At 41.7% G+C, this 26,924-nt stretch overlaps 1 protein-coding gene across 1 annotated transcript in view; it reads right to left on the bottom strand.

The window, feature by feature from the left end:
- Positions 1 to 1,890: 1,890 nt before the first annotated feature.
- Positions 1,891 to 26,924, bottom strand: part of tafa5b (TAFA chemokine like family member 5b) — a 43,660-nt gene continuing 18,626 nt past the window's right edge. Inside the window, exons 3-4 of the mRNA XM_060908989.1 lie at positions 2,030 to 2,157; positions 1,891 to 1,934 (exon numbers count right to left, since the gene is read on the bottom strand). Coding sequence (XP_060764972.1) covers positions 1,926 to 1,934; positions 2,030 to 2,157 — 137 coding nt within the window. The 3' untranslated portion in view covers positions 1,891 to 1,925. The remainder of the gene's footprint in view (positions 1,935 to 2,029; positions 2,158 to 26,924) is intronic.

Genomic DNA, 26,924 nt, shown 5'->3' with positions numbered 1-26,924 from the left:
TTTTTATCCAGTACTGTACATGCCACTCTCCATTTTCCACTTTATGCCAAAACTCTGTAGTTTTTAATCTATGGCTGATCATATAATAAAATTAAAGCAAGTTTTCAAACCAGGTGATTACTGGTTTGTGTTTAGTTCAGTGCAGCATGTCTTAGGAAGAAGTTCAAATTGAGGCGAAATTGTCTGCCAGCTCGGCAAGAACTGACAAGATTACCATAATAGGCTTCAGCTGGATTTCTTCTCCATATTATTCCTCATTGTCCAGATCTTCATTCTTAATAGAAACTGACAGAATGTAAATGAGGTTTTAAAAGGAACCAGCGACGTCTGGGGTTTTTTTTTTTTTTGGATTTTTTTTCCATTTACTTTGTGGATAAGTAAGGCTTCTGTCATGTGTATTGAAATTTGTGAGGGTTCAAAATGTCATGTCAGGTTAGGATCATAAATGTATGAGATCTTTTGTCTTTTACAAGAGTTCATGCTTCTCTGCAGACTGCTTAACACAGTTTAATAATAGTGTAATGATTGTGTAACGTCATCAGAATTAGTATTACTTGACCAGACATAATATTATAAATGAATATATATTAGTTGTTTTTGAAGAGCCTACTAAAATGATACCTACTGATACATTAGTAAGTCAATGGGGTTATTTAAAATGTTTGATTGAAAAATAGGTGCTAGTTCTTCTCCAGTACTTCAGTATTCTTGGAAATTTATTCAATGAAGCCTATAAAGCACGCAACCCCTCACCATTAAAATATGATCACTTCCAGTGAGGAAACAGTTCAACATGGCCACAGCAGCAGTGTGTGAGTAATAAGAAAAACTGTATAATGTATGCAGAATTTTAGTGATGTTAAATGAAGCTTGAAGCCTGAATGACAGCAGCATATCTTCACACACTCTGAACTCAGGGAAAGTGGAAGACAAAGACAAAAGCATAACCTGACACAGAATTCACAGAGGCACACCGTACACGAAATATATGGACACGAAGCATTTTAGAGCAATTACCTTACTGTGATGAGAGCTATCATATGCTTTGGGCTGAAACATAAACAATTTCATGACAAAGGTACACAAATCTACTGTGAGATTTATCTTTACTTTATACAGTGCTGAAATAATAGTTTGTCAATAATATGCTTTTAGAGGAAGATGACCTCTGAGGACATCAGTACAGAAAGGCAAGGACATGGCTGATTATGAATGCAATTTTTTATGGTTGCACACGTGACCACATTATTAACATTAAATAAGTCACTCTAGAAAATTACAACATAAGAAATATTAAATACATTCTGTGCCGTTGAAAAAAAATTATTAGTCTTCCGCCAAAGTTCCTTTTCACGTCATCAGCATGGATATTGCGCTTTCCAAAAATACCTGATTTATGTTCATTATGCAGCATAAGGACCAACTGATAAATCCAAGTAAGATGCACTGAGAATTCTAAACTTTTTTAAATGTCCTTATTTCGCTTTGTGCCACCAGGTGTGTGTTCAGTGTATGTTTGTGTGTTTTTCTGTTTGTCTAATTGTGCATTTATGTTTGTCATTAGTAACTCACATCATCAAAATCTTTCCAGACAGAAGCCTGGTGTCCATTCAGTTTGTCTTTGGTCTGTAAAAATGTCATTTCACTGGAGAGGGGAAAAAAAAGTTCTGCCAGCTCCAAAACAAATCCACAATCTTATTCAGTCCAGTAGTGTGAATCTATATATTTCTGAGAATTATCCATGATCCGTTCTGTTGTGGGATGGCTCTGATCATCTACACAAGTACCAGGAGCAGGTCTTTATTCCCCTTATTGATGGGTGGATAAACAGACTAGAAAATATTGATGGTAGCTGTAGCCATAGAGGACGGAGTGGAACATCTGCATCCAACAGCTTCTCTCAGAGGGATCATCTACAGCTGATGTCAGGATACCTAGGAAATTACCAAAATTTTGTGAACAAATATATATCTTTATTAATATTAAAAGAAACAAACAGCAGTTTAAAAAAAAGAGGCCAATAGCTTACTGTGGTAGTTTTCACTTTGCCGCCAGGCTGAGCACATCTCCAGCCTGATCTGTTTACTAACAGGTCACAGCCTTCATCATCCAAGCATGGCATCATCTCACACCACTGTTTGTTCCTCACAATATGAGCTGAAAACAGAAAAACACTATGCATCATCAAGAATTACTCATTAAGACAGGTGACAAATTAACAGAAAAACTGGTGACTTTGTTATACTGATATGGTTTATGCCCCCTTGCCCCCTCAGAGGAAAGGGTCAGTACAACATTATTCTGACTGATCACTTTTCTGATAAGGATAGAAATGTTTAGAACGGTCTTGTCCAAGATAACAACGTCCCCATCCACAGGTCATGAGGGCTCACTGAATTGTTTGATGAGTATGATGATGTTATGGTCTTCACAGTTACCAGATTTATGGTAGATTTTGAACTGATGTGTTAGACAGCTCTAGGGAATTGCTTTTGGAGGAGTGGTGTTCATCCAGCCAGTATAGTACAGTTTTAGAGATGTGTACAAGCTTTTCCTTGGCACATTGAAGCTGTTCTGGTGGTTTGTGGTCACCAAAACCTTTCTAAGAAGTGTTAAGTTGATTTGTTTTTTTTTTTTTTATTTAATACAATTAATTTATTTTAGGCTGTATCAAAATCCACATTGCTCTTGAAGATAAAAGTGAGAACATTGGAGCATTTCTTATAGCAGAGACATAAGATTAACAAAGAGAAACATTAGGCTGCACTTCGTCTGATAAGTCCTTCTCAAGATATGGAACATGTTGGTTCAACAGAGAAGCAATTTTTCCTGAAGTAAGATGGTTTTATATGTAATAAAACACAAATGTCTATTTATAATATCTGGGGCACCATTTGCATACCATGACACATTGTTCCTTAGAGAGGGAAGGATGGAGAAAATGAGGTGTGTGTGTGTGTGTGTGTGTGTGTGTGTGTGTGTGTGTGTGTGTGTGTGTGTGAGAGAGAGAGAGAGAGAGAGAGAGAGAGAGAGAGAGAGAGAGAGAGAGAGAGAGAGAAAGAAATGAATGAATGAATGAATGAATGAAATAAATCTATTAATCATTAAAAGCTGATACTAAATAACAAGTCTGATACTAGAAAAGGTAGTAAATTGATTCAAACAGTAAGTAGTCTATATCACAGCCATAGGGTTAAATGAAAACATAAATGCACTACTGGGAGAAAGTATGCCAGTAGTACAGTCAGTATTTTAATTGTTTATTTTTATAGTAAATGTACTATAATCATTGATCATCTGGATCAATATTTATTCATAAATGTCATAAATGTACACTATTTTTACATGTTCAAACAATACTGACACATGTCCTCGTCTTTCTCTTCTCTTCTTTTTCGTCTTCTTCACACAGTTTTCAAAGGCTTAATGTACAGTGCCATGAAAAAAGATTTGCCCCTTCATGATTTCCTTGATTTTTGCATCATTGTCACACTAAATCATTGGGTCTCAACTGGTTTTGGATCCATATTTTATGTTGGGTATCAAGCAGTGACCCAACACTACACTAAAGCTGTAGGGAAGTAAACAAATCATATGGAAGTAAACAAAGAAATGCATATTAATATTACATAATAATGTTATCAATATTAATAATTAGCCATTGCATATATAGGCCCAATAAAGTTAGATAATAATCATTTACTACCTCACATAACAGGAAATAAATCAACTTCTATATTAACTTGTTAAGGTTGTACCTCATACGTATACAGTGGAAAATATCAGTTTATTAAATGCAGTGTGCATGCTTAATCAAGCGCAAGTTAATTATTCACATGGCATTAATATGAAAATGGGCCACTGTATAAATGCATACAAGTAATCCTGAATAAGTGCAATTTACCTAGCCTAACACATAAAACAAACACTGAGGCAAATATTAAATAACAAAATGTATTTTTGATGTGTCTCAAAATCGGGATGTATGATCAGATACATCTGTTGATTCATTTAGCTTGTGTGCGTAATAGTCACTTGCCTTAATGCTAATCTTCTGCTTCTCAGACATACAGTGGTGCTTGAAAGTTTGTGAACCCTTTAGAATTTTCTATATTTCTGCATAAATATGACCGAAAACATCATCAGATTTCCACACAAGTCCTAAAAGTAGATAAAGAGAACCCAGTTAAACAAATGAGCCAAAAATATTATACTTGGTCATTTACTTATTGAGGAAAATGATCCAATATTACATATCTGTGAGTGGCAAAAGTATGTGAACCCCTAGGATTAGCAGTTAATTTGAAGGTGAAATTAGAGTCAGGTGTTTTCAATCAATGGGATGACAATCAGGTGTGAGTAGGCACCCTGTTTTATTTAAAGAACAGGGATCTATCAACATCTGATCTTCACAACACATGTTTGTGGAAGTGTATCATGCCACGAACAAAGGAGATTTCTGAGGACCTCAGAAAAAGCATTGTTGATGCTCATCAGGCTGGAAAAGGTAAGAAAACCATCTCTAAAGAGTTTGGACTCCACCCATCCACAGTCAGACACATTGTGAACAAATGGAGGAAATTCAAGACCATTGTTACCCTCCCCAGGAGTGGTCGACCAACAAAGATCACTCCAAGAGCAAGGCGTGTAATAGTCGGCGAGGTCACAAAGGACCCCAGGGTAACTTCTAAGCAACTGAAGGCCTCTCTCACATTGGCTAATGTTAATGTTCATGAGTCCACCATCAGGAGAACACTGAACAACAATGGTGTGCATGGCAGGGTTGCAAGGAGAAAGTCACTGCTCTCCAAAAAGAACATTGCTGCTCATCTGCAGTTTGCTAAAGATCACATGGACAAGCCAGAAGGCTATTGAAAATGTTTTGTGGACAGATGAGACCAAAATAGAACTTTTTGGTTTAAATGAGAAGCGTTATGTTTGGAGAAAGGAAAAACACTGCATTCCAGCATAAGAACCTTATCCCATCTGTGAAACATGGTGGTGGTAGTATCATGGTTTGGGCCTGTTTTGCTGCATCTGGGCCAGGACAGCTTGCCATCATTGCTGGAACAATGAATTCTGAATTATAGCAGCGAATTCTAAAGGAAAATGTCAGGACATCTGTCCATCTCAAGAGAAGGTGGGTCATGCAGCAAGACAACGACGCTAAGCACACAAGTCGTTCTACCAAAGAATGGTTAAAGAAGAATAAAGTTAATGTTTTGGAATGGCCAAGTCAAAGTCCTGACCTTAATCCAATCAAAATATTGTGGAAGGACCTGAAGCGAGCAGTTCATGTGAGGAAACCCACCAACATCCCAGAGTTGAAGCTGTTCTGTACGGAGGAATGGGCTAAAATTCCTCCAAGCCGGTGTGCAGGACTGATCAGCAGTTACCGCAAACGTTTAGTTGCAGTTATTGCTGCACAAGGGGGTCACACCAGATACTGAAAGCAAAGGTTCACATACTTTTGCCACTCACAGATATGTAATATTGGATCATTTTCCTCAATAAATAAATGACCAAGTATAATATTTTTGCCTCATTTGTTTGACTGGGTTCTCTTTATCTACTTTTAGGACTTGTGTGAAAATCTGATGATGTTTTAGGTCATATTTATGCAGAAATATAGAAAATTCTAAAGGGTTCACAAACTTTCAAGCACCACTGTATCTTGTATTTTCCCAAAGTCTTTATAGGGCTTAAAATGTCTCTGATTCTCCTCCACATGGTGTCACTGGGGGGTGGCACGGTGGTGTAGTGGTTAGCACTGTCGCCTCACAGCAAGAAGGTCCTGGGCTTAAGCCCAGCGGCCGACGAGGGCCTTTCTGTGTGAAGTTTGTATGTTCTCCCTGTGTCTATGTGGGTGTCCTCTGGGTGCTCCGGTTTCCCCCACAGTCCAAAGACATGCAGGTTAGGATAATTGGTGGCTCTAAATTGACCGTAGGTGTGAATGTGAGTGTGAATGGTTGTTTGTCTCTGTGTGTCAGCCCTGCGATGGCCTGGTGACTTGTCCAGGGTGTACCCCGCCTTTCGCCCGTAGTCAGCTGGGATAGGCTCCAGCTTGCCTGTGACCCTACACAGGATAAGCGGCTACAGATAATTGATGGATGGTGTCACTGGAGATGGGATTTTTTTTTTTGAACTGATTATGTAGCTGATTTGCACTGAGGATCTCTCTGGTCATGTCTACAGCAGTAACAGCCTCTGTAACTTTGTGGGTCTTTTTGCATTTTGAAATGCACTGATTGCTCCTGTACAATGCACATGTTTTGATCATTTTTTAGACATATCCAGACCCTGTCCCTTTCTTTTGAAAAAAAAAATCATCTGGCTTGTCTTTATGGCTTGAGTGTTTTGTCTCTAAATAGCGATGGCTTCATGCTTTCCACACCACAAACCATGCTTGTCATATTTTTGTTTACCTTATGTAGTTTTTTCCCCCAAGCCTCTTATAAGGAGAGGGACTTTCACTCCATTTATCAATATTAGAACCAATTATTTATAGATGAATTAGCACCAAAATTAGTGACAGAATTTGACTGGATGCATCACATGACTGTCACATTCACTGCCCATTCTCCATCCCCTGCAATTTCATTGACTGCGCAACACACCCCACACTACAACTCCCATCATGCTCCTCACCACTCTCTGTCACCTGAGTACTGATTAGGCACACCTGTTCAGTATCACTCCACAATATTTCAGGACTCTGTTCTCTCTAGCTCTCTACGAAGTACTATTCTGGTTTTCACTGCTCATTACCAAGCCGTTTTTTATGCCTGTTCATCCTGTGTTTTGAGCTGTTCCTGCTGACTGACTTTGAGTTTTGAATTATCCTTTTTATGCCTGTTTGCAAATTGCTCTACCCATGCCTGTTTATTGACTATGTTTCTGCCTATTGTTTTAGAATTATCAGCAATTTTGAACATTTATTAAAAAGCCATTAAGCTGCACTTGCATCCTCTCATTCCATGCAGGGTTTTCCATGCAGTCACATGACAAAATTTTTCATTTTCTCTAACAACAGCTACAGGGAGTGTTCCCTTATTATTATTATTATTAGTAGTAGTAGTAGTAGTAGTAGTAGTAGTAGTAGTCATTTTTTGGAAACAATAATTTTCTTTATTGTCATATTTTTCATTGTTTTCCATGTTATGTTTTATCATTTGCACTTAGCAATACTTTTTTTCTACCCAGCAATCCCCAGCCCAATCTTAAAGGGCCCATGGCTCACCAGTTACACTGCAAAAAATTGAAAACTGAATTTGAGGAGAAAATTACTTAATACTAGTGAAATTATCTTGCTGCATGGACAGATATTTTTACTTGATAAGACATCTTAGAATAAGTTGGTTGCAATCTAGAACTAAGTTTAATAATCTCAGAATTGGTGTCTTGTATTCTTCTAATAGGAAATGCTAGATTGTTTCAACTATTTTCAAGATATTTTCACTTGCTAAGGCCAAAAAAAAAAAAAGTGTGTTTCCGGTTACATAGATTTCAAAACTAGGGTAGGTAGGCAGGCTTTTTTTTTTTTTTGAATTTTTTTTTTCAAGATGGCTGCCATAACCTATATTTAGACAGGAATAATTTCACAAAATATAATGAATTTCTTTGCAGGTCACCTGAGTTACCACCTTCTGATGAATCTGATGCAGCATGATGTAAATGTAAATATTTCATTGAAATGGATTAATATATTTTTAATTGAATTTCTTGGGATACCTTTTCCAACTATACAACAAACATATGTTCAGATACCCATTTTGAGAGCATAGGAAATCATGCTCCTTTTTAAATCTCTTGAAATTTACAGATATTTAATACATATGCTATATTTAAAAACAAGAAAATTCGAGATAGCTTTTGGAATATGGTCTGAGTGGCTATATTCAAAGTATCAAATGTTCATTTATAAATTAATAAAGTGAGGTTTAAATTTGAAAATAGTCAACACATTTGGAAGTAGAAAAGAAACTATGCCTAAACATATTTAGATTTAATTTATTTAACATTCTTAACAAATTACACAAAATTGATTCACAGAATAGTATATATAGGAATCCACTTTTGATAGCAACATGATAAATACTTTTACATACAGTTTTGCTATGAAACTAGGAAAATATTTGGAAATTTGATATTTTGGCCATATATTTATAATTATTGTCATGTTCATAATTTATTGATTCAATGCACCTCCTTTCTGATATTGCACCATTTAAAAAAAGGTGTCTACGAATTCACCTACATTTTGTCTACGAATTTCTATCTATGAATTCACTTTGTCTACGAATTCACCAATCCCCTTTTTATAATTGTACAGATATATTTGATATATATTTATATATTTAAGGTAATGTAATGCTTTTAATGTTCATGCACTTTTTAAAATGTGATTTTACAAATACAAATTTATGTTTATAATTTCAGGGTTCTTCTTTAATTTATTAAATATTTGTGGGTTGGGGGATCTAGGGGATAGCTTCATGGCTAATCCCTTGCTAGATCATGCTAGAAAATCGTTTTGACTTGGACACATGTTCAGCGATTTTCAGATTTATGTATATGCACCTACTGGTCTTCTTCGGTGGAAACTCACGTCCTCTCGCCATGAGAATCTGAAAAGCGTCGATAGTCTTCGCTGTAGCTTCGTTGCCAGCCGTTTCCAAAGGGTTGTCCACTGGGATACAAGTATACTTTAACTTTTTTACGCCAAAATTGGCCACAAGGTCACCAATTATAAGACCAGGATCCACATCAAAATACAACCCCGATTCAAAAAAAGTTGGGACAAAGTACAAATTGTAAATAAAAACGGAATGCAATAAATCGAAAGTAAGACATTTTGAAATTTCATGCCAAATATTGGCTCATTTGAAATTTCATGACAGCAACACATCTCTAAAAAGTTGGGACAGGGGCAATAAGAGGCTGGAAAAGTTAAAGGTGCAAAAAAGGACCAGCTGGAGGACCAAATTGCAACTCATTAGGTCAATTGGCAATAGGTCATTAACATGACTGGGTATAAAAAGAGCATCTTGGAGTGGCAGCGGCTCTCAGAAGTAAAGATGGGAAGAGGACCACCAATCCCCCTAATTCTGCGCCGACAAATAGTGCAGCAATATCAGAAAGGAGTTCGACAGTGTAAAATTGCAAAGAGTTTGAACATATCATCTACAGTGCATAATATCATCAAAAGATTCAGAGAATCTGGAAGAATCTCTGTGCGTAAGGGTCAAGGCCGGAAAACCATACTGGGTGCCCGTGATCTTCGGGCCCTTAGATGGCACTGCATCACATACAGGCATGCTTCTGTATTGGAAATCACAAAATGGGCTCAGGAATATTTCCAGAGAACATTATCTGTGAACACAATTCACCGTGCCATCCGCTGTTGCCAGCTAAAACTCTATAGTTCAAAGAAGAAGCCATATCTAAACATGATCCAGAAGCACAGACGTCTTCTCTGGGCCAAGGCTCATTTAAAATGGACTGTGGCAAAGTGGAAAACTGTTCTGTGGTCAGACGAATCAAAATTTGAAGTTCTTTATGGAAATCAGGGATGCCATGTCATTCGGACTAAAGAGGAGACGGACGACCCAAGTTGTTATCAGTGCTCAGTTCAGAAGCCTGCATCTCTGATGGTATGGGTTTGCATTAGTGCATGTGGCATGGGCAGCTTACACATCTGGAAAGACACCATCAATGCTGAAAGGTATATCCAGGTTCTAGAGCAACATATGCTCCCATCCAGACGACGTCTCTTTCAGGGAAGACCTTGCATTTTCCAACATGACAATGCCAAACCGCATACTGCATCAATTACAGCATCATGGCTGCGTAGAAGAAGGGTCCAGGTACTGAACTGGCCAGCCTGCAGTCCAGATCTTTCACCCATAGAAAACATAAAACAGAAGATACGACAAAAAAGACCGAAGACAGTTGAGCAACTAGAATCCTACATTAGACAAGAATGGGTTAACATTCCTATCCCTAAACTTGAGCAACTTGTCTCCTCAGTCCCCAGACGTTTACAGACTGTTGTAAAGAGAAAAGGGGATGTCTCACAGTGGTAAACATGGCCTTGTCCCAACTTTTTTGAGATGTGTTGTTGTCATGCAATTTAAAATCGCCTAATTTTTCTCTTTAAATGATACATTTTCTCAGTTTAAACATTTGATATGTCATCTATGTTCTATTCTGAATAAAATATGGAATTTTGAAACTTCCACATCATCGCATTCTGTTTTTATTTACAATTTGTACTTTGTCCCAACTTTTTTGGAATCGGGGTTGTATTTCGTTGACGAATTTATGTCCGGATCTGTGGAGGCCAGTGGCGGCTGGTAGTCTTTCAAACAGGGGAGGCTGGTCGGTTACGATATTTCCAGATTTTAAAAGAAAAAACATCAATTTTGCCCATACTCTTGCCTCTGATCTGGCTGATTGTTGGCAGGGTCACAAACTGTGAAATAACAGGTTCTTTTGGCCCATTAGCCTACTGTCCAATATACATGATGGTGGTGTTGGGGGGGGGTATATTTTAACATTTTATATTTTAAAATTGTGGCATGTTGTTTAAAAATTGACTTCGGCTGTGTTTTTGTTTAAAAATGTTTTCCAAATTGTAGCGGTGTTTAATTCATATCCAGAAAAACATATATTCCAATATAATATACTCAGCATAAACATTTTAAATAGATTCTATATTTTTGGTCCATCCATGACATATTACTAAAGTAGCCTATTTACTGTTGTTGATGTGGGTCACTTGCTGTTAGCCAATTCACTTTCTCATACCAGGAGAGCTGAAAGGAACGAGTATTATTCCCTACCTTTTTCACCAAGTCAATTTGAGGCGTTGGTCTACCCTGCTCTTTAATTTTAATTTTTTCCTCGAAAGGAAGACTGGCAAATGGCTTCGCCAAAATTAAATCAGCAATGCTTGGCATCCGTGTGCAGCTTTCTTGCTAGCTGACTAGCCCCCTCAAGTTCAAGTTCAGTCACTCAAATAAACGAAATTTCTGGAACTAAGATAGCAAACTTGACAACACTATATTTACACTTTATTTACAATGAAAATATATACAAACTAAAAAAGCTGGTAGAAACCGTATGTAATGAATGAAATCGAAATGTAAGCCGATTTCTTACAATACACCACAGCACTTGCGAATCCGCATGGGACTGAACTGATGTTGCCAGATACTGCTGACGTTATCCAGCCCAAAATATGTTCAAAACCCACCAAAATGCACTTAAAACTGCCCAATCTGGCAACACTGTACCGCTGCCTGTCTATAGTTGAAACGAGCTGTCAATCAAAGAAAATATCCGGCCGCTTTCACCAATCACCAGTCTCCTCGTGGAAACTGCCATGTCCCTCCCATGTGAGGCTCGGAGTCCATGGGCGGGCATTTTCGCAGTATTTGTCCAATAACCGTCTTGCATTTTGAGATTGAAAAGCACATAGCTCCCAAATGCCATTGAAGTCCATTGAGGCTGGGAGTCCGTGAGACTCCGTGGGCGGGCGTTTTCACAGTATTTGTCCAATAATTGTCTTGCATTTTGAGATTGACAAGCACATAGCTCCCAATTCACTGAGGCTGGGCTGCATCGCGCTGTCACGAGGGGGAAAAACTCACGCACACATTAGGCGAACTGGGGAAAGTTATAAGGGAATGATTTCGCACTGTAGTTGGGTTGAGCACATATATTTCTATGATTCTGGATCTGAAATAGCAATGTTATAAGGTCGGCTATAACATAAGCCTAGCACAATTCATCCTACACGATGTTCGTCATTTTTAGAGGAGGCTGAGCCTCCCTCATTGTCTTAGAGCAATCGCCTGTGGTGGAGGCCTTGCTTTGAAAGATTTCCCCTTTACCATGTTCACTATGGTAGTGGTAAAAAATGTCTCACACAGTCAACTGTTAGGGTTTTGCTGGGATTCAAACCTGGTTCGCTGGTGTGATAATCCAGCAAACCCCTACTAGGCCACCAGGGGGATGACTCAAGTGCAGAGGCGTGAGGCGGAAGTAGAAAAGTATCAAAAGGTTTATTTACAAAATGTACAATCCACGGCAAAAAAACAAAAGTAATCCAAAAGCTCAGAAGATAAAGGGAAAATAAAAAATATCCAAAAGTTCAAAGTCCAAAAATAAGAAAAGAAAAGAAAAGGCAAAAAAACAAACGCTCAGAAGATCTCAAAAATGGTACAAACAAAATTCAAAAAGGTCCAAAAAGAAAGCAAAGTACAAAAACCACAAAGACACAGGTAAGGAACATGGAACAGAGGGAACTAGCACTAACAGGCATAGCATAGGAAAAAGACTCCGTGACAAGGGAACAAACAGAGGGGTATTTATACACACACTAATTAAGGAACAGGGCGGGGCAGGAAACAGGCAATGAAGACAAACACACAAACACAGTGGCGGCCTCTAGAGGCCACAACAAACATGACAAGATGGAAATAACAGTGGCCTCTAGAGGCCAAAACAGTCCCAGTCCTAACAGGACCAACCCCCCCCCCAGGAGCGTCTCCTGACATTCCCAGGGCGATCCGGATGGGCCGAATGGAAGTCCCGGCATAGTCCTTTATCTAGAATGTCCCGGGCGGGGACCCAACAGCATTCCTCAGGGCCATAGCCCTCCCAATCAACTAGATATTGAAGCCCGCCGCGGACCCGGCGGGAGTCAAGCAGGCGATGCACGGTGAACACAGTCTGACCCTGGAAGATACGGGGGGGTGGGGGGGTTCCTAGGGGCAGGGGCATACGTGGACGTAAGTACGGGCCGCAACAGGGAAACATGGAATGTGGGGTTGATCCTCAGAGTCTGGGGCAACTGGAGCCGGTAGGTGACAGGGTTCACCCTGCACACCACCTTGAAGGGGCCAATGTAGTGAGGAGCAAGCTTGCGGTTCTCCACCCGCAGCGGAAGGTCCTTAGTGGACAGCCAAACCCACTGCCCAGGGCGGAAAGCATGGGCAGGTCTTCTATGGCGGTTGGCCTGAGTCTGGTTGGTTCTGGAGGTCTGGATGAGGGTCTTCCTGACCTTGCTCCAGGTCTTGCGACACCGTCTCACATATTGGTTGACCGAGGGCACCCCCGCGTCCTCCTCCTAGTCTGGGAACAGAGGTGGCTGGAACCCGAATTGGCACTGGAATGGCGACAGCTTGGTGGCCAATGACTGCAGGGTGTTGTGGGCGTACTCTGCCCATGGCAGCCAGGTGCTCCACGATGTCGGGTTATCCATAGCCAGGCCTCGCAGGGTGGTTTCCAGGTCCTGGTTGAGCCTCTCCGTCTGGCCATTGGACTGTGGGTGAAACCCAGAGGAGAGGCTGGCAGTGGCTCCGATGACCTTGCAGAACCCGTGCCACACTCGGGAGGAGAACTGGGGCCCTCAGTCTGAGACGATGTCCTGCTGGAGACCAAAGACTCAGAAGACATGAGTGAATAATAGCTTAGCAGTTTCAAGAGCAGAAGGGAGCTTGCACAGTGGTAAAAAGCGGCAGGCCTTGGAGAATCTGTCAACTATGACCAATATGACAGTGTTACCTTGTGACTCGGGGAGACCCGTGATGAAGTCGACTGCCACGTGGGACCAGGGACGCCGGGGAATGGTTAGAGGATGCAGGAGACCCTGGGGGTGCTGTCATGGGTTCTTGCTTCTGGTGCACACTTCACAGGAAAGGACGAATGACCTCACTTCCTTTTCCATGCTAGGCCACCAGAAGCGCCTTCTCAAAAAGTCCAGAGTCCTTCGAGCTCCCGGGTGGGCGGTGAGAGGGGACGAGTGACCCCACTGGAGAACCTTGGCCCGGGCTTGATGTGGGACGTACAAGAGGCCCGGTGGCCCCGTCCCAGGACCGGGGTCCTGGCGTTGGGCTCGTCGGACAGCCTCCTCAATACCCCAGCGGACAGGGGCCACAATCCGGGACACAGGGATAATAGGCCCGACTTCACTCTCCCTGTTAGTGGCAGAGAACAGCCTGGACAGTGCGTCAGGTTTGGTGTTCTTGGAGCCGGGGCGGTACGATAGGGTGAAGTCAAACCGACTGAAAAACAGGGCCCACCTAGCCTGTCGTGGGTTCAGTCTCTTGGCTTGCTGGAGGTACTCCAGGTTCTTGTGGTCCGTCCAAACCAGGAATGGATGTTGCGCTCCCTCCAGCCGGGTGCCTCCACTCCTCAAAGGCCAGTTTGACTGCTAGCAGTTCTCGATCCCCCACATCGTACCAGGACTCCGCAGGACTCAGGCGGTGGGAGAAGTATGCGCAGGGGTGCAGCTTTCCTTCCGAACGTTGAGAGAGCACCGCGCCGACACCACTGTCCGAGGCGTCCACCTCCACGATGAATGGTTGGGAGGTGTCCGGGAGGACCAGAATGGGTGCCATGCAGAAGCGGTGCTTGAGGTCTTTGAACGCCTTTTCCGCCTGAGGAGACCAGACATAAGATCCACCTGTCCCTTTGGTGAGGTCCGACATGGGTGCTGCTACAGAACTAAAGTTCCTGATAAACTTGCGGTAGAAGTTAGCAAATCCTAAGAACCGCTGAACCTCTTTGACGGACTTGGGAGTGGGCCAGTCCCGGACGGCCAGGGTCTTGGCTGGGTCCATTTGGAGTTGGCCTGTCCGTACAATAAAACCCAGAAAGGAGACCTCGGGAACATGAAATTCGCATTTCTGGGCCTTGGCGAACAGATTGTTCTGTAGCAGCCTCTGGAGAACCTGGCGGACATGGTGGCGGTGCTCCTGCATGGTCTTGGAAAAGATAAGGATGTCGTCGAGGTAGACAAAAACGTACAGGTTAATCCTGTCCCTCAAGACATCGTTGATTAGGGCCTGAAAAACAGCTGGTGCGTTGGTGAGTCCAAAGGGCATCACCTGGTATTCGTAGTGCCCAGACGGGGTGTTAAAGGCAGTCTTCCACTCGTCTCCCTGTCGGATACAGATGAGGTGGTATGCGTTCCGTAAGTCCAACTTGGTGAAGACGGTGGCGCCTTGGAGCAGGTCGAATGCTGTGGACATCAGCGGAAGGGGATATCGGTTGCGCACAGTGATCTTGTTCAGGCCCCTGTAGTCAATACATGGTCGGAGCCCCCCATCCTTCTTGCCGACAAAGAAGAAGCCGGCACCAGCAGGTGAGGTGGAGGGTCAAATGAACCCAGAGACCAGGGCGTCTTTGAGGTATTCCTCCATGGCCTTGCGTTCTGGCTGAGAGAGGGAAAACAGTCTGCCACGAGGAGGGGTAGTCCCAGGGAGCAAGTCGATGGCACAGTCGTAGGAGGAAGAACGGCGGCCCTGCTTTTGCTGAATACCTCCTTCAAATCCCAGTACTCTGTGGGAACTTGAGATAGCTCGGTGAGATCAGGGGGCTCGGCAGGAGACACAGGAGAGCTAGAGAGCAGACAAGAGGCATGGCACGCAGGGCCCCATTCCACAACCTGGCTTGTTACCCAGTCTATGTGAGGGTTGTGGCGGGTAAGCCAAGGAAGGCCTAGAATCACTGGGAACTCTGGTGAAGGAATCAGGTGCAGGGATATTTCTTCCTTGTGACCTTGAGACTGGAGGAAGACTGGAGAAGTTACTTGGGTGACTCTTCCGTCACCTAAGGCTTGGCCATCCAGGGCAGACACAGACAGTGGGACTTCAAGAGGTGCAGTCGGGACATTGATACTTTGGGCGAAGTGAACATCCATAAAGTTTCCAGCCGCCCCGGAGTCTAACGAGGCTTGACAAGAGTGGACAGACTCACCCCAGGAGATGGAGACCAGGATGTAGATTCCTTGGCCAGGGAGTCCGGGAGAGAGGGTAGGCCCCGTCACAACCCTCCCTCGGCTGGACGGGGCGGTCCTTTTCCTGAGAGTTCGGGACATGATGCTCGGATGTGACCAGGCTTGCCACAGTAGATGCAGCACTTGTCCCTCCTTCTGCGCTCCCTCTCAGATGCGGAGAGGCGAGTACGACCCACTTGCATGGGTTCTGGACAGTCACTGGAGGAGGTAGACGGGCTCCAGGTAGAGGAAGGGAGGCCGGGGAGGCTCAGGACTTGGCGGCGTTCTCTCATCCTGTAGTCCAGACGAGTAGAATGTGAGATCAGTGTTTCGAGGTCACTAAGGCATCCGATAGAAGCCAGACCGTCTTTGATGGGGTCAGACAGACCATGGTGGAAGGCTGACACCAGGGCAGTCTCGTTCCATCCACTTACTGCTGCGAGCGTCCGGAACGAGATGGCGTAGTCTGCGACGCTTCCCCCTTGCCGGATGGACATGAGCTTTCTGGCTGCGTCTTTACTGATGTCTGCTTGATCGAATACACGAAGCATCTCCTCAGTAAACAGCTGGAAATCAGAGCACTCGGGTCCCTGTCTCTACCAGATAGCAGTGGCCCAGGCCCGCGCCTTACCAGCTAACAAGTTTATCACAAAGGCAATCTTGCGGCGATCCGTAGTGTAGGTGGTAGGCTGAAGCTCAAAGGTGAGTTGACACTGGGTAAGGAACTCTCGACACTCACTGTGCTTGCCATCATACCTCTGTGGTGCAGGAAGGCTGGGTTCGCGAGGTGAAGAAGGCAGCATGGCAGGAGGCACTGGAGCAGAATCAGGCAGAGGAGATGGGGGCAGAGAAGTCAGCTGTGCCAGGGTTTTCCCAATCTGCTGAAGCAGTACCTTGTGGCAAGCAAGGGTCTCACGTTGGCTTGCGAGAGTCCATCCATGAGTGTCCATGGTGGATCCGAGGCGTGTTAACGCAGCCATCATTCCCTGAAGGTTGGCCGGGTAGACAGATGAAGAAGCCTCTGCTGAGTTGGTCATGACGGAATCTTTCTGTTAGGGTTTTGCTGGGATTCAAACCTGGTTCGCTGGTGTGATAATCCAGCAAACCCCCACTAGGCCACCAGGGGGATGACTCAAGTGCAGAGGCGTGAGGCAGAAGTAGAAAAGTATCAAAAGGTTTATTTACAAAATGTACAATCCACAGCAAAAAAACAAAAGTAATCCAAAAGCTCAGAAGATAAAGGGAAAATAAAAAATATCCAAAAGTTCAAAGTCCAAAAATAAGAAAAGAAAAGGCAAAAAAAACAAACGCTCAGAAGATCTCAAAAATGGTACAAACAAAATTCAAAAAGGTCCAAAAAGAAAGCAAAGTACAAAAACCACAAAGACACAGGCAAGGAACATGGAACAGAGGGAACTAGCACTAACAGGCATAGCATAGGAAAAAGACTCCGTGACAAGGGAACAAACAGAGGGGTATTTATACACACACTAATTAAGGAACAGGGCGGGGCAGGAAACAGGCAATGAAGACAAACACACAAACACAGTGGCGGCCTCTAGAGGCCAAAATAAACATGACAAGATGGAAATAATAGCGGCCTCTAGAGGCCAAAACAGTCCCAGTCCTAACATCAACAGTTTTGAAAATGATGTCAATGCCTTAATGCCGCCAATGTGTTTACAAGGATCAATTTCAATCGCCACGACCACATGTGAGAACATAGCAGCTGCCATTTTCCCAGTGAGTGACAAAAACTTCCGGTTCACGCGGTTGGGTTATATGTAAAAGTCGTGACTGGGAAAAAAACGGAAAAAAAGTTTAGGGTCGGGCGGTACGGATTAGGGTCGGTCGGGTAACCGGAAACACACATTTTTTTTTTTTTTGGCCTAAGATATCATTTTTTTGCAGTGTAAGAAATACTGCACTAAATGGTTTTAGGTCCTTATACAAAATCAAGTATAAGACAAAGACAACATGAGGAAACATCAACACAGTTTTAAAATGGTCATTCCAGTTACTGAAAGACAAAACTTATACCTATATGCAACACCTGTATCACCCATGTGAAATGGTAATCACTCACCTGCTGAACTTAATAGCTGGTTGTGCTACGTTTAGCAACGACAAAGCTTCCAATAACTGGAGATAAATGTTTCATATCATTGTGGAGGAACATTAGCCTAGTCAGCTTTACAGAATTGCTTTAATTATGCTACATTGGAGAGCTTCCAAGCATGAACTGCCTGTTTAACGTCCTGCCATAGCATTTCAATTGGATTTAAGTCAGGACTTTGACTAGGCCACTCCGAAACTTAATTTTGTTTTGTTTGATCAATTTAGAGATGGACTTGCTCTTGTGCTTTTGTTGTCTTGCTGCATATCCCATTCATGCTTGAGTTTCAGATCACAGAGTGATGACAGACATTCTCCTTCATGAATTTGTGGTAGAGAGCATAATTCATGGTTTCATCAATTATGGCAAGTCACTCAGGCCCTGAAGCAGTAAAGCACCTGTACACCATCCCACTACCACCACCATGTTTGACTGTTGGTTTGAAGTTCTTATTATGGAATGCTGTGTTAGCTTTATGTGAGCTGTAATGGGAAGCATGTCTTCCAAGAAGCTTCAGACCCATCAGTCCACAAAACTTTATCCCCAAAGGCTTGGGGGTCATCAAAGTGTTTTTGGCAAATGTGAGACAAGCCTTTATATTCCTCTTGGTGAGCAGTAGTTTTTGTTTGGTTTACCATTTTTGCCCAGTCTCTTTCTAATGGTGGAATCATGAATGCTGATCTTATCTGAGGCGGGCAAAGCCTACAGTTCCTTAGATATTCATCTGGGTTCTTTTGTGATTTCTTTGATTAATTATTGATGCGCCCCTCAAGGAATTTTAGTCGGCAGGCCACTTCTGGAGAGATTTTCCACTGTTACAAGTTTTCTTAACTTGGAGATAATGGCTCTCGCTGTGCTTCACTGAAGTCCCAGAACTTTAGAAATGACTTTGTAAGCTTTTCTAGACTGATATATAAAACTAAAATTAATTTCCTGGTTTCACAGTTATACTTTGTGACTGTATAGGACACTGTTATAGAAGCAAGTTATTTATAATCACGTTGTCTGTTATCACTCAAATGAGGATGGGTTCCCTTTTGAGTCTGGTTCTTCTTGAGGTTTCTTCCTCATGTCGTCTGAGGGAGTTTTTCCTTACCACCATCGCCACAGGCTTGCTCATTGGAGATAGATTAGGGATAAAATTAGCTCATGTTTAAAGTCTTTAAATTTCTGCAAAGCTGCTTTGTGACAATGTCTATTGTTAAAAGCGCTATAAAAAATAAGCTTGACTTGACTTGATATATTTCATCTGACTGATATATAACTATCTTTCTCATTTTCTCCTGAATTTCCTTTGATTGTGGCATAGTGTGATGCTTGTTGAGACCTTTTAGACTACTTCATATTGCTGGAAAGGTTTTGTTTCACATGTTTAGATTCAACAGGGCTGGTAGTAATCAGGCCTGGGTGTGTTAGTCTAATTGAAACCAGTTATCAATTAAATATTGTTAATATTTTTGATTGAGTAATTAAGGAGACAATTTTTTTTTTCAAACAGTGCCAGTTGGTGTTGGATTAACCTTTTTTCCTTCAATAAATTAAATTATCATTTAAAAACTGCATTTTATCTTTACTCAGAGTGTCTTTATTTTCTATCAAATTTTGTTTAAAGATTTGAAACAATGAAGCGTGACAAATATGGGGAAAATACTGTAGAAATCAGGAAGGGGCAAATAATTAATGGCACTGTATTATTAAAGTAATAAATGTTTCTTGGCCTAAGGACCAGTATCCCACTGATTTGTATTTAAATTTCTAGTCTGTTACAACAATATAGTTGAGCAGACTTTTTAATGCAAGTCTAATATGTTTTTCACTTCGGAGAACTGTGGATTAGTAGATATTTGGAGACACTGAAATTTGTGTCCATGAAAACTGATCAGCCAGAAAACTCCTTTTGGAGTTATCCATCAAACATCTAACACAGAAAGCTTTTATCTTTTCTGCTCTGTGAACTTGCGTCCTTTATTATAGTCCATTAGTTGGTTGCGGAAGTAAGAATGATTACTTTTTGTGCAATACAACAAATAATGTCAATAATTGTATCTGCAATAATTTCAGAACCTCACTGTATGCAATAAGTATGCAAATACCAGACTGTCTGACACTGCTCCAATACTGTCTAATGCAGTGACAACAATCAACAAATATGAACAAACAAGTGCCAAAGAGCATCCTATTATCCCTCAGTGTGCAAAGGACTGAGTGCTATTCTCAGACTGCTGCACTAATGAGCCATCAGCAAACTCTCTGAGGGGCTGTGTGGAAACTGCCACTCATCTTATAAGCCACCAGACTATAGCAGGATGCAAAACTTTTTTTCTTTAATCCAACAAACTCTGCTTGAACATGAAAATAGCAGACAAAGAGGCCCCAAAAACAATATGGAAAGAACAAGGAAACCCAGTGAGATAGTCCAACATTTTGCATGGAGATGCTGTATAAATGGGTGGCACGGTGGTGTAGTGGTTAGCGCTGTCGCCTCACAGCAAGAAGGTCCTGGGTTTGAGCCCAGTGGCTGGCAAGGGCCTTTCTGTGTGGAGTTTGCATGTTCTCCTCGTGTCTGCGTGGGTTTCCTCCGGGTGCTCTGGTTTCCCCCACAGTCCAAAGACATGCAGGTTAGGCTAATTGGTGGCTCTAAATTGACTGTAGGTGTGAATGGTTGTTTGTGTCTATGTGTCAGCCCTGTGATAACCTGGTGACTTGTCCAGGGTGTATCCCGCCTTTCGCCCGTAGTCAGCTGGGATAGGCTAGCTTGCCTGCGGCTACAGATAATGGATGGATGCTGTATAAATGAGCATATCTTAGATATAATAGATAGTTTTCACATGATGTCACAGAGTCGGGGATTCCCCAGTGGCGGCCATCTTGCGGGTCAAGCTTACCGTACGGGTCACTGAGCACACATTGTAACGCGCGAGTACAAAGTCTTCAAAAGAACCCAAGCAGGCTATTTAAAGCTAGCAATGGTGCACACCTGTTGTATTCACGGCTGTCGTAATAGGTCAGATGATGACGTCAAGCGGAGCTTTTATGGAATTCCCACTGCACGGGAGCACGAAGGTGAGCAAACAAAGAAACTCAGCATACAAAGGAGAAATCTATGGCTTGCGAGAATCAACCGCAAGGATTATCAGCTTTCCAAACACAGCAAAGTCTGCTCCGATCATTTTATAAGTGGTAACTTGTTTAAATAAACAATCAATTGTGTTTAAGTTTGTTTTTGGAAACCAAAACATCGTGTAAACAATCTCTTGAGAATGCCTAACTGGAACCGCTGAGTGTACATTTATATTGTAATGTACACTTAATATCGCTCGTTTGTCATGTTTCTATTTGACACTTGTCACTTCACTCACGCAAGGGTCATTTTTGAAAAACATTTTAGGTCTATTCTGTATGCAGGGATGCAAACGGCGCGCCTTTTGGCGGATGCCGCCTTTTTCACGGCTGAATCGCGCAGATCCGATTTTTTTTTTTTTAAGGGGGGGCGTTGGAGTGTCTGATTATAATTTCAAAATTTCAAAGTAAATTCTGTATTAAAATTACTAAATAAGCAAATCTGTTACAGTCCATGAAACATAGGAAGTATAAGGATGAGAAAAAAACAGTGAATCGGAAAGCTGCGCACATTTGCGCAGCCCCAATCAAGGCCAGTTTGGCTGCATACCGTTGTAGTGAGATGTTGTCCAATGTATCCATATACTTCCATTTGCTTGATTTTGCTGACATTGATCTTTATTTTAGAAAACTGACTATATAACTTTATAAATTCGTCTGAGATAACGTAGCCGGTAATGGCGATGGTCCTTTGTTTGCCCCACAATATGGCGGCTGGAGGGCGTTCCCCGGAATGCCGTGACGTCAGTGAAAACTATCTATAGGTACTACTGTAAATTTTCCAGACTTTTTGGGAGTGTAGATGTCAGTTATGGGTTTTATTAAATACTTCTGGGCATTGTTATTGATAAACATGTAGGGTTAGAAACAGACACTGAGAAAAAATGGACTTTCATATTTAGCAGTGAGAAACTGAGCAGTTCAATTCAAGTAAAACTACACACAGACACAAAAAGGAGTATGTTTTTCTTCACTTCTCCCCATGGGGCAAACATGCTTGAATCAAGTATCTAATTAACTGAAGAGGTTTAAACACTGTTCTCCATCATCACAGCATATCTACTCTAAAAAAAAAAATGCTACTTTTCGATAATGTTTTCATTTATTCAGAAAGTGTGTCAGTATGGGTCTCCAGTGGCTATACTCGGATTTTAGACTGCTACTAAATTAATTTTACTGGCTATGGGAAGGAAGTTTCAGTGTCATTTCAGTGAAGCCATGCAACTTTAATGGCACTTTAAGGATAATTCCTCAGGAAGAAACTAAAAGAGACAGCATACAATACAACTGTAAACCTCTCTGAGGCACTATACTGTCAAGTGATAGTTACTGTTAAAGTCATTGCTGCTATGTTATACCAACACAGTTGTACTTCTACATCGGTAATACTAATATTTCATTCAATCTTTGCCTTGACAAATAATCAGTGGCAATAGCTAGCCATTATATACTGTATATACTGTATGGCCAAAAGTATGTGGGCACATGACCATCACACCCATGCAGTGGTGCTTGAAAGTTTGTGAACCCTTTAGAATTTTCTATATTTCAGCATACATATGACCTAAAACATTATCAGATTTTCATACAAGTCCTAAAAGCAGATAAAGAGAACCCAGTTAAACAAATGAAACAAAAATATTATACTTGGTCATTTATTTATTGAGGAAAATGATCCAATATTACATATCTGTGAGTGGCAAAAGTATGTAAATCTCTAGGATTAGCAATTAATTTGAAGGTGAAATTAGAGTCAGGTGTTTTCAATCAATGGGATGACAATCAGGTGTGAGTGGGAACCCTGTTTTATTTAAAGAACAGGGATCTATCAAAGTCTGATCTTCACAACACATGTTTGTGGAAGTGTATCATGGCACGAACAAAGGAGATTTCTGAGGACCTCAGAAAAAGTGTTGTTGATGCTCATCAGGCTGGAAAAGGTTACAAAACCATCTCTAAAGAGTTTGGACTCCACCAATCCACTGTCAGATAGATTGTGTACAAATGGAGAAAATTCAGGACCATTGTTACCCTCCCCACAAGTGGTTGACGAACAAAGATCACTCCAAGAGCAAGGCATGTAATAGTCAGCGAGGTCACAAAGGACCCCAGGGTAACTTCTAAGCAACTGAAGGCCTCTCTCACCTTGGCTAATTTTAAAGTGCATATTCTGGACCAATTTCAGGGTTTTTTATATGAAAGTATGTCCCTTTACACACCCCTCCAGAAGGGTAAGTTTGCATAAGGCCATCTGTCTACAGCAGAAAAAAATAAAATAACAAAACGCGTCTGGAAAAATCCCACGGGAGTCTGGAGCCAGATTCGTGATGTTACCTGCGGAAGCGCCAGTAGGCTGCACAAGCTTGCACAGTTTCAGTGCACAGCCTGTGTAGACCAAGCACTCCCATTTCTCTCTCATTGTCCGGTCTTTTGGAAAACAATGAGTACTAATCCCATCAAGATTGGTGTTGCTACACACTCCTACGATACATCTGTTAACCATTTTAATAATTACATGATAATGTTGAAGAAGTTCACAGAAAACCACCAGGTCGTTTTCTCATAAACAAACCAGCGCCGACGTAGGATTCAGAGGGCAGTATCCTGCACGTGACGTCACGAAAATCAATGTTTCCAAATCCAATCCAAATTTTTTCAGATGCGGACCAATTCGCCTCAAATGGCTTGATTTCAACTGAATTTTTCTGGTATTGCACAAGGTAAAAAAAATGCACAAAATGCAAAATGTGACAGATATTTGACCAAAGTTTAATATAAAATAGGAGAATTACATTGATCTTGCTCCTGAATTTACCTGTGATATGCACTTTAATGTTCATGAGTCCACCATCAGGAGAACACTGAACAACAATGGTGTGCATGGCAGGGTTGCATGGAGAAAGCCACTGCTCTCCAAAAAGAACACTGTTGCTAATCTGCAGTTTGCTAAAGATCACGTGGACAAGCCAGAAGGCTATTGGAAAAATGTTTTGTCGACGGATGAGACCAAAATAGGACTTTTTGGTTTAAATGAGAAGTGTTATGTTTGGAGAAAGGAAAACACTGCATTCCAGCATAAGAACCTTATCCCATCTGTGAAACATGGTGGTGGTAGTATCATGGTTTGGGCCTTTTTTGCTGCATCTGGCCCAGGAAGGCTTGACATCATTGATGGAACAATGAATTCTGAATTCTACCAGTGAATTCTAAAGGAAAATGTCAGGACAGGTGTCCATGAACTGAATCTCAAGAGAATGTGGGTCATGCAGCAAGACAACGACCCTAAGCACACAAGTCGTTCTACCAAAGAATGGTTAAAGAAGAATAAAGTTAATGTTTTGGAATGGCCAAGTCAATGTCCTGACCTTAATCCAATCAAAATGTTGTGGAAGGACCTGAAGCGAGCAGTTCATGTGAGGAAACCCACCAACATCCCAGAGTTGAAGCTGTTCTGTATGGAGGAATGGGCTAAAATTCCTCCAAGCCAGTGTGCAGGACTGATCAACAGTTACCGGAAATGTTTAGCTGCAGTTATTGCTGCACAAGGGGGTCACACCAGATACTGAAAGCAAAGGTTCACATATTTTTGCCACTCACAGATATGTAATATTGGATCATTTTCCTCAATAAATAAATGACCAAATATTTTTCTCTCATTTGTTTAACTGGGTTCTCTTTATCTACTTTTAGGACTTGTGTGAAAATCTGATGATGCTTTAGGTCATATTTATGCAGAAATATAGAAAATTCTAAAGGGTTCACAAACTTTCAAGCACCACTGTATTTGGGCCATCCACAAACTGCACACAATGTTGGAAGCACACAGTTGTCTAGAATGTCTTTGCATGTTATAGAATTAAGATTTCCCTTCATTGGCATAAAGGAGCCGAAACTCTTCCAGCATGACAATGTCCCTGTGCACAAAGCAAGGCATTAAGGCATGGTTTTCCAACTTTGGAGTGGAAGAACTCAAGTATCCTCATAGAGCCCTGACCTCAACCCCACTGAACATCTTTGGGATGGACTGAAAAGACAACCTGCATGCCAGGTCTTCTCAGCTGACAACAATATCTATCCTCACGAAAGCTCTTGTGGCTGAATGAGCACATGTCCTGACGGCCACATTTCACAATCTCGGGGAAAACCTTTCCAGACGACTGGAGGCTTTTATAGCTGCAAAGTTGGGACTAATTGCAAATTAATGTTCATGGTTTTGGAATGGGATGTTCAAGAGGAGCCTGTGGGTGTGATGGTCAGATGTGCACATGCTTTTGGCCAGTGTATTATTTACACTATATATTATTCCAAGAGAGAACATTTTATCAACAGGAAATGCTTCAAAAGAAATGTTCCATTTACTTAATAGCATTTACTCATGTGGTTTGCACATGGGCAAGTTTGCCCATGTTGTGTCCATCTAGGGAGCATTGTTCCAATTAAATATATATCTGCAAAATTGTCATGATGTTTGCTCATGTCTGTGACTGTAATTTATGACTAACAGATCTCAGCAGACTAATGAAAGTGACCCAATCCTTCTCTTCAGAGTAATATAATCTGTGGCTGAATTTCAGTGAAATGAAAAACTCTGTTGAACATGTCTAAGGGCAGAATGACCTGTATTTTGCTGTCTTTTTAATTAACCTACAACACCGTTGCAAGGTTGTGGCTTTAAACAACTAAAACATCACAAGTGTACTAATCAAACCACACTGAACAGGAGCGCTACAGCCTTGTTAAATTCTGTACTTAATATGGAGATATATTACTCGTGTTTTGACGAGGTGGGTGTGAGAAAGTAATGTCCTTTAGAATTTAATGAAGCTTGACATCACATTTTATCTTTCTCTGTATTTCAGATCTGATAAAAAAGAACAGACTGTTGTTCTGAAACCAACCAATTATATCTGCCCTTATTTTCACTTACTGGAAGTGCAGTGCTAGAGTTATTGAGGCAAAATATAGTACTTCTAAGCATCTGTAAGACATTTCTTGCAACTCTGTGAAGTCTAATTAGATAATCTGCACAGTGTATTACCTTCAGTAAACATTCAGTAGTATTGTATGTGCAGCAGGCCTTAACACCTGCAAATACTTTATCAAGGCAGAGATGGGTTTGTTGTACGGCATGCATTCTCACTGTAAAAGCCAATTTGTTTGGACCAGCCAAGTAGTCTTCCTGCTGAAAAGCTGTAAATGCTGATACATCAAGCAACTATGAAGCTGAGACATCATAAGGAACTCTAAGGCCCTGTCCACACGGCAATGGATTCAGGTGAATCTGATAAAATTGTTTATCGTTTCGGCCTGGCGTCCACACAGCACCGGCGTTTTGGGTGCCCCAAAATGAAATCTTTTGAGAACAGGTTCCAGAGTGGAAAAATCTGGCAACGGCGCCGTTGCGAAGTCGTCTGGATGAGTAGAACGGATTTGTTTACGATGACATCACAACCACATGACAATCCCGCCAGCAAAAATAGGGAAAAAAAAGGAGCGATCTCACCTCTTCAGATGTTGGTTTAAGTCTGACAATACATTCCTCAAAAAGGGCGTAGAAGAACAAAGTAATCCATCAACGTGTAGCATTCAATTTATTCCGGACCATTAAAGAATTCTGGAGGATCTCAGAATGTTGGCGTATCGGCTTCCATCTACCCCCGTTCATTCCTCTCTCTCTCCATCTACCCCCATTCATTCCTCTTTCCGCATCTCCATTCAAAAAACGAGCACATGATTTAAAGGGACTATATCCATAGGATAGGGAGTGAGAAGGTGTGTGCATGTGACAGTGACAGGGTGAGTGACAGGGAAGAACCTAGGCTCATGCTCGCCCTGAATTTCTCTTAAAGTGAAGGCAGAAGAACATTCAGCGCCTGGCCAGGCTTTCTATGTATTAATTTA

This window comes from Neoarius graeffei, chromosome 2 (genome assembly GCF_027579695.1).
Source record: "Neoarius graeffei isolate fNeoGra1 chromosome 2, fNeoGra1.pri, whole genome shotgun sequence".
Taxonomy (NCBI): domain Eukaryota; kingdom Metazoa; phylum Chordata; class Actinopteri; order Siluriformes; family Ariidae; genus Neoarius; species Neoarius graeffei.
The sequence above is the reverse complement of the archived record's forward strand: the minus strand, read 5'-3'. Positions and strand labels throughout refer to the sequence as shown.